The following is a 9,201-nucleotide window of genomic DNA, read 5'->3' as shown; positions in this document are numbered from 1 at the left end:
TACCAGAAGATCAGGGGTGTGGTTGAAAGACAGCAGTAAGAAGGAGCAAAGGAGTAGCAGTAGAAAGGTTGCAGAAAGAGTGAGGAGCCAAGAAGTGGGGGCAAAGAAGGTGAGGGGGTGGGGGCAGAAAGTGGAAACGAAAGCAGGCGACAAAATATTGCTGGAGAACAGGAAAGGAAGTGAAAGGAGGCAATTTTAGTGAAGAAAAAATTTCGGTCGCTAACCGAATTCGATTCCGGGACCCCTGAATGGCAGGCGAACAACTAAACCCCTAGGCTACGAGAGCCCACTACGATCTACTTTTATCTGGATATTAGATACAGACATGGACAGATGATTAACACTCCTCTCGTGTAATTAACCCACTTGAACAAAAGTGGACCTTTGATTTAATTGCTCCGTATTTCAATAGATTATTTATGTTACCGTGGTGTCAGGTTTTCTACTGAGCCAGCCTATGTGGTGAAACATTGCGTGTTCTGTCATAGAGATATACAGTGACGGAGGATGATTTTCTTAGAGTAGTATCCTAATTCTGAAACGAGAAGTGTTAACTCAGGGTATCTCTATTCTGAATATATATTTAGTTTGAAAGGAGAAACGTTTTACTTTGAATATCTTTATTCTGAAAGGAGGAACTTTTACTTGGAGCATCTTTATTCTGAAAATTTTTATTGTGATAGGAGGAACTTTTACATATATTATTATACGAGGGCCGCCAAGTAAACTATGGTAAGTCATCTTTTTCAAATTTTACTGGAGAAACAAAAAAACAACCGGATTTTTAAAAAGCGTTTTTGGAGGATTAACTTCATTTTTATAAGGGAGCCCTTTGAAAACGAAGTTTATCCGCACTCAAAACGCTTCAAGAAAATCCGTTTCTTTGTATCTCCTGTAAAATTTTAAAAAAGGGCTTACCATAGTTTACTTGGCGGCCCTTGTAATACAATTATCTTTATGCAGTTGTGAAGTGGTCTGGTGGGCTCTGCGTTATCATCAGCGTGTGTAGTGTGAGACACGTTGCATGCCATTTTGGTACCGGCCCGGGAAGCGCTTAGTTTTCAGCTGTTAACATTCAAAACGGAGTTGCCATGCTGTTCTCTTCCCGAGGTCTTGGTGTATTCAGTTCCACAGGTATGAAGGTTCCCATTTTGTTTTAAAATAATTGAGGACGCGCATTGTGGTCATTGGACAAGGCGCTACACTACACTGTAGAATTACAAAGTTCTATCTGCTTGGTACCTGCTTTTGAGAAATTTGACATAAAAAATTACGAGTTTCACAACCGTCAAGCTTTTTTGAATGCGGTTCTTTGAATATCTCCATAACGACTTCGAATAATATTACGATTTTGACTCAGAGCTGATACAACATTTATTAGTTTCTAACTTCATAGTCTTCTCTGGCGCTTACCAGATGACAAGGACATGTGGTTACTTGAGGGAGGCATTGCGCTGCCAAGAGCGAAATGCTTGCAGCTAAAGGGATTTGAAAACAACAACAACAACAACAACCTTATAGTCTTAATAACTAAAAAACAACACAAAAAACAAGCAAAAAAACAAAACAAAAAACAAATAAAAAACAACAACAAACAAATAAAAAACGACCAAAAACGTCAGGTAGAACTTTGTAATTCTGAGGTAGCGAGTGCTTAAAGGCATGCTATTTTGAGTCTTCATTCGTTATTCATACATGTATTTCCATTCTGTTTTCTTCATATGGAAGTTGAAATGTCAATCCACAACAAGCGCACAAGGCACTATGAAATATGGAAATCCAAATTTCTGATCTGTGAATGCAGATTCAGAATATCTACATTGGCTTTGGTCTGCTACGTATCTGACATATTAAGTCGAAACTCAAATTCTTAATGCTAATAAAAGAACCTTCAAAACATATTTATAAAAATGAATAAATAAATAAAGTTAAAAAATTTTTTTAATGCATGAGAAATGTTCACTTTTTAAAGATTTTAGAATGTATTCGCTAAGTCATTAAAGACTTAAGGTAAATGTTTTTACGTACCCATCATCTTGATTTAGATCATTGTTAGGAGATGGGCATCGATCTTGCTTGTCAGGGCCAACCCTGGATGAAAGGGAAACTTTTCAGTAGAAAAACCGATATACTCGGTAGTTGATGAACTATGGATATAGAACACCACAAGTATAAAAAAAATAAAAAGTATTATAAACGACCCATCCCTTTTTCACGCACATTTTCAGATCACGCAGTGGCAGATATGTACCTCTAAAAACAAAAAAAGAAAGATATAAAAAGAAGTTTTTACCGTCTAGCATAAGATTATTGTCAGAATACGCATAGATGTGAATTGCTCTTTAGAGTATGAATCTATATAACTCCCAAGGTCTTGTAATTAAATTCCTGCATGTGGTTGAATGGTGCATCTGATGTGATATGTACATTTTGTCAGCTTCATTTATCTTTTCATATTGAATTTTAATGAAAGTAATATATAATTTAAACTTTTTTTGTGTACCTGCGCAATGTTTTTATGGTCCTGTCCAGCCAAGAAAAGTTTCCCTCTAGGATAAAAAAGTTTTATCTTATTGTTATCCTATCTAGTTTTCCTCTCCAAACGGGAATCAAACTCGTGTCCTCTGTGAGTGATGGCAAAGCACTTACCACCACACCACAGACGCCAGTTGGATTTTTGTCAAAGCATAATCGTATGACTAATTAATTATAGGTATTGTTAATTTGTGCAACGTTTCGACAAAAGCCGCCACTTCTCGTAGGGGATGTTTCCGCGCTGACATTATGGGGGGTTCGGGGGTAGGGTGTGTGTGTGGGAAGGTGGGGTACACCCCCAAAGTCCCGATTCGCCTCAAAATTATGGAATTTTATTTGTAGGCATTATTAGCTTTCCGAGTCTGTCCTACAACTATTTCATCGCATAAGAACCCGTAAAAGCCTTATTTCTTCCCATACCGGGCACATCTGTCGCCACCATTTCCTCATTAGTTCAATATTTTATTTTTCTTTATTCGCCGTTTTCTCTAAACGCGATTTTTCTCTATACGTTTTTGAATAATTCCACCATTTGTTATTAAATCTTCCTGAAATTTTCACAGAATGAAGAGAAGATGTGATATTCAGAATAAGTCAGTCACATTTTTGATATATGAAATAGATTTTCGTTGGTGGTGTCTGGAGTGTGGTTTTTCATGGATTTTTTTTGCAAACTTGAATACTACCTCAGGAAAAAATTCATAAAACATTTTCTAATATGTTTAGGAAAAAATCAACAAATCTATTTTTAGATCTAATATTTGCTAACAAGGATGCAAAACCCCCCAAAAAACAATCAATTTTCAAGAACGATAAGAGCGGTACTCATTTCGTAAGACAAGACAACAAAATCCAATATGGCCGCCGTATCCATGGAAACGAAACTTTTTTTTCTCAAATTTTATTGCAGATTATAACACTCCTTACTACGCTTTTTTTATTATTTTGAAATATGGTAAAATTTGGTCAACTAATTAGCCAGATAGCATTCAGGTGTAGCCCCCCCCCCCCTCCCCCCTTATGTGAATGTAGAGTCAACATTGAGTCATATGGATGAAATTGAGGTTAAAGTAAATACATCTACATTACACGGGCAAAAAAATCACACACATTTCTATTGTATTTATTTATACGAAATCCTGATACATGGACTGCTAGGGGTTAAGCCCAAAAATCAGATTTTATATTATAGTATTGTTTCAAACGGAAAGCATCTCTACGGGTGGCAGGTGGTTGCTCTGGTGTGGTTTGCTTCTTCTTTCCTTTCAATCATCTTTCTTCCTGATCTCTCCTTATTTTTGTACCACCTCTAATCTTCGTCATTTATATGGCATTATTGTGTTGTAAGTGCCTTCAAAAACATCTGTAAAATCAGCGTATAAACATTGTTTAAATGAAAAGGGGTTATTGACCCCCCGCCCCTAAATCGAGCAAATAAATGGCCACCAACATTAGATTTAGAACTAGTGAAGAGGGGAAATTCCCTTTAGACCAGTAAAGAATTGGGTCCCTTTTGGACCAGTCCTGTTCACTGATTTCTTTCTTCAGTTTTGGAATCCATTTGTCCCATTGACTCCTCTGTTCTCCAGCTGCACTTTTTTTAAATCGGTAAAAATTGCGTGTCTGAAGGCTTGCTGTATATTTGTTGCCCCTTGCGCAACATGGAGTGGAAGTGAAACATTGAACTAATTGAACAAGATTTAATAGTTTTAGATTTACATGTATATCTGTTAAAATTGAGTTAAAATGCATTCTCTCTCTTCGTTTCTTTGCGCGTTTCTTTGAAAAACACCAGAACACGTAAGTAGCATGTAAATAAGTACCCCCCCCCCCCCCCCATTCTCATCTTGGAATAGTTCAAGTCCAAAACACAGCTCAGGCAGATCAAATTATTCTCAAAATGTTAATGTGTTCTGTAGAATTGAACTTTCTCACATTTATTGGCCGACTTGTATTAGATGCATTCAATCTTCAATCGCTTCTAGATACTGTTGTTACAGAATATGAAGGTAAAGGATTATTGTTGAATATAAAGAAAACATAATGCATGGTAATATCCAAAAAGCAGCAAATCCTATTTGTAATCTCTTTAGCAAAGGTGAAAATATCAAACAAGTCCATCAGTTTAAATATCTAGGATATATAATAACATCTGGTGCCGAATGTTCCACAGAAATAAAACGGTGAATTGCAATGACAAAGGCTAGTTTCAATAAAATGAGCCCAATCCTGAAAAACATAAACACTTCAATGACTACGGTACCAAAATGAAAGTTCTGAAATGTTATGTATGGTCAACCCTTCTATATGGCTGTGAATGCTGAACAATCAGTAAAGATTTAAATAGAAGCAACAGAAGTGTGGTTTCCTCGTAGGCTGCTGAGAATATCGTGGAAGGAAAAGAATTCAAATGAGGTAGTGCTTGATGAAGCCCACGTTGGATGTTCACAGTTAAAAAATAATCAGGAAAGATCTTGGACATCTAGCTCTCACTGGCAAAATTGAAGGCAAACGAAGCAGGGTTAGACCCAGGGCAACCTACTTAGGGAACCTAAACAAATGGATAAAGGGGAAGAACAGGGAAATGTAGCTTTTTTAAGAACAGAGCATTAAAGCAAAGGAATGAAAGGAGACTCGTGAATGCCGATGTCCGTTGCAGATCTGGCACTGGATGATGATGTATTAAGTGCCTACCCATAACTGTAATCGTTCTTTTGCCAGATTACAACCGAGCAAAGGAAGCTCTAGTGGTCTGGAGGTTATGGCGTTTGCCTCTCATTCAAGAGGTCCCGGTTTCGAATCCGGATAGCGACGGAAAATATTCTCCTTTCACCTCCTTTTTTTATTAGAGGTTTTACGGCGCTCGCAACTGCATAAGGTCATCTGAGCGCCAACGGCTGGATGTCAACAGAGAAGTCCATACAGGGAATCAGGCTTACTCTGGTCACCTCTCTAGCTTCAACAGGACAAAGTCTGCTTCGACTATCAAGGCACCCTGGAAATAGCGGGTCACAAGAGTGTGACAAACATACAAAAGATGTAGAGGGGAAATGACGATTGCAAGGATTAGGAAAGAAAAACAATTTTACTGGGCATAAGAACAAGTTTATGTCTCCCCTTTGGTTTCAACTCCTTTCCTGCTCGCTAACATTGTTCTGTCGCCTGCTTTCGTCTCCACTTTCTGCAACCACCCCCTCACCTCCTTTGCCTCGTCCTCTTGGCTTCTGACTCTTTCAACAGCCTTTCTACAGCTAATACTTGGCTCTTTTTTTACTGCTGTCTTTCAACAACACCCGCGATCTTATGGAGGGTTAGCTTTAACACCTAGCCTTCTCGCATAAGGGCGAAAAATCTCAGAGGTCCCGTGTGCAAATTGCGCATGCTGAAGATCCCTTGGTGGTCCAAAATCGATAAGAGTAGGCTACAGCCCCCGCCAGGGCAAAATTTAAAATTTCCTACCAACTGAAAATGTTTAGCGTGTCCCGCACGCTTATATGACCTTATGCAGTTTCGAGCGTCGTGCAACACTTACCACCCCTCCCTGGAAAGAAACGACAAAAAAAAACAACCTCAGCGAAATAAATTTACCTGTGCCACTGGTTCAACAGGGACCAGGTATCACGTAAACTTGTCTAAAAGAGACACACTAAATGTGCAACCAAATCGTCAAAGTAAATTAATTCTACATCCATTGTTTGGCAGTAAGTGTACTTTTATCGTATGTATTATAACTATTATACATCCATACAACAAAGGAGAATCAAGCACATCGTGATCTAGGTGGGTGGTTGGTAGGGGCTCTGTTGTGGTTTCCTCCTCTTTCCTACCAAACATCTGTAATATTTATCTCTCCTCTTTCTTTTCTTTGTGTGTTACTTCCGACAAACGCATCTGATCTTCAACACCTATATACAAAAACTGTTTGTGTTGTAAGTGCCGTATTATACACAACCTGTTTGTGTGTAAGTGTTGTACTATAAATAACCTGTTTGTGTGTAAGTTTCGTACTATAAATAACCTATTTGTGTTGTACGTGCCGTAAAACTCTTACTTGGACGTAGATGTACGATATTTTTTTTGGTGTATATAGATGTAGTTCTTATAATCGTCTTTAACCCTTTCTTCCTTTCTCCTAACGAAACACGGGGAAAGCACTAGGTTGGCGAAGTGGGTATCATATTGGGTTTTAGAATGGATGGCGGGGTTCGAATCGGGGCGTTCCTGAATTTCGCTTTCTATAATGAGTTGTCAAGACTCACCGCTTATTTCTCCCAGTTCCATCGGCGACGATCGTTTAATCTGGTGGTCCCGCTTCTCAAGTAGCCGGATAGTGGTGAAAAGAGACCATCAATGATTTATTTATAGAGGCACCAGCCATCCATGTCCAGGTGCTGTTTTAACTCATTTAAACCCCATCGGCCGCTGGGAGCGTCGGATACTAGTGACAGTTTTTTCCTTTATTTAAAGATAGTTTTTGCTTGTTGTTCGGAGCTATTCCCGAACCAAGTTTTTTCGTAATGACTTACCTTTTGTTTCCGCCATTTAGCAGTTGGAGGCAAACGATTGGGGTTATATTGAGATAGAACACCAGGTTTAGGTGACTGTGGAAAAAACTCCGGGAAACGGTGGAAAAAATTCAGGGTTTAAAGCGTTAAACCCTTGCCGTACGTACCAATAGCACTCGCCCCTTGCGTCCTAAGTGACCTATTGCATGCATCCAGAAGTTGAAGTAGCGAATTTTTTTTATTAGTTTACTTTTTTGGGAAGGGGGGGGGGGGGCATCGACTCTATCAAAACGAAATGAAGAAAATCGTGTTAAAAAGCGAATAGGCCCCCGGGCCTTACCCACCAAGCCTGTATGACGAGAATCCACAAGGAAAGAGAAAAAGAGGAAGGCTTAAAAGCATTGAAGTTGAAGGAGGGACGTTAAGCTCGGGTCTAAAACAGTTGGGATACAGCTGGATAGAGGTGGACACTCCTGCCCCAAATAGAAGCAGATGGAGAGCTCTTGTTGGTGATCTATGCTCTTTCACGGCGTGAGAGATGATGATGTTGATATAGCTGCAGTAAAACGTAACTTTTTCTGGTCTTCAAAGGACAAACCAATTCTATTCTTTGTTCTTAATTTGGCATCTGCGTGGTTGGCAGGGTGCTCTCGTGTGGTTTGCTCCTTCTTTCCTATCAAACATCTACTGTCCTATCTCTCCTGGTTCTCTTCTTTGTGTGTTACTGTTGAGTAACATCTCTCGTGTACGGAGTGCCCATTGGGAGATCGGGTCGGGTCGGGTCGGGTCGGGCTGGGTCGGCTTGCTAGCCAGACTGAGGGCGCAAAGCGGCTATGGTGGCACACACCGATCGCGCTCGACTCGTCCCCTCAAAAACAAACGCGTTTGTTTTCAGGTCGAACGATCGATCAGACCCGACCCGACACGATCCTCTCCGCAATGGGCACCCGGTAAAATCTTCTGTACTTATTATATTATCATGACTTGTTTAATGTTTGTGATGCAAAGGCTGTAAAACTATAACTAAAAGTAAAACTTAACTCTGTTCGGCAGGTTACAAGAAGAAGCTGCTAGTGTTGCTGTCGATTTCTGTGGTTAGCCTCCCCCTGACCTGGCTGGTCGGCCACTCCCCACAAGATGGCGCCACTGAGACAGCCCAGGATGAACGGTGGTTCCATCCCTCACTATATGGCGGGGATGTGGCCCAGCAGGGGAAACTACTGGACTCCTGGCGATACAACGATCTCACGAACGCGCTTGATCATGCATATAGGTAAGTACAGTTTAACCTGCTCTGACGGCTACCTTCATAAGACAATCACCTGTATGGCGACAAGGGCTTGGTGAGTACTCGGGTAGTTACCCGGGTAACCGGGTAAAGAGCTCAAAATCGGCTGCCCGGGTATTTGATGTCGGGTACCCGGGTTTTCTAATCCCCTTCGTCAATGCTATGCAAATGCACTTACCTTACGTCCCGTCGTTCGAACCTCATTAAGTACTGAGTACTTATCAATAGTGAGCTCTCTAAGTCGATACAGTACTCGATATTGGCCTTTATCGACTAACAGCCACCACTACTCGTACCTCTTTTCCCTGGAAAACAGCAGACCACAAAAAAGGCGACGTTTGGGCATGTTATAAAGAAAGTTTCCAAGAATCAATTGGATACTTTGGTAGGGCTAGGCCTATAGTTTTAACTTCAGTGTCCTTATGAAGCAATTTGTGTGCAGTTCTAAAAATCCAACGGAGAAGCGGAAAATTTCTAAAAATTATGTGAAGTAAAAGGGTTTAAATTATAGCTTTGGATTTGTCATTTTAGCACAATTTGATTTCTTTCAAGATGTCTCAAAGAAAGTCACACGCTTGGGATTACATTGAGAAAAAAAAAGACGAAAAAAAGCGCCTCGTGCAACATATGCAAAAGCATAATAAAAGTTAACGGGTCTTCCACTTCAAGCCTCTTAAATCATTTGAAGGTAAAATACCTAAATGAAATAGCAAGCAGGCAGAGCAGCACAGAAACACCATATTATGATAACTGGAAGGTCGGATACCCGACGGGTACACGACGGGTTCTCGGGTATTTTTTTCATTACTCGAATATTACCCGGGTATCAAATTACCCGTATAATTCCAGCCCTAATGGCGACCTCCCCACCCC

At 40.1% G+C, this 9,201-nt stretch overlaps 1 protein-coding gene across 1 annotated transcript in view; it reads left to right on the top strand.

Moving 5' to 3' along the window:
- The window catches only part of LOC106011713, a gene marked incomplete at its 3' end in the record, with an annotated part of 24,117 nt that extends 15,804 nt beyond the window's left edge, over positions 1-8,313 (top strand). Inside the window, 1 exon segment of the mRNA XM_013082264.2 lies at positions 8,094-8,313. Within this exon segment, the coding sequence (XP_012937718.1) occupies positions 8,094-8,313 (220 nt within the window).
- Between the last annotated feature and the right edge of the window lie 888 nt (positions 8,314-9,201).

Source organism: Aplysia californica, unplaced genomic scaffold, assembly GCF_000002075.1.
Source record: "Aplysia californica isolate F4 #8 unplaced genomic scaffold, AplCal3.0 scaffold00166, whole genome shotgun sequence".
In the NCBI taxonomy this organism is placed as follows: Eukaryota; Metazoa; Mollusca; class Gastropoda; order Aplysiida; family Aplysiidae; genus Aplysia; species Aplysia californica.
This window is presented reverse-complemented; position numbering and strand designations above follow the sequence as displayed.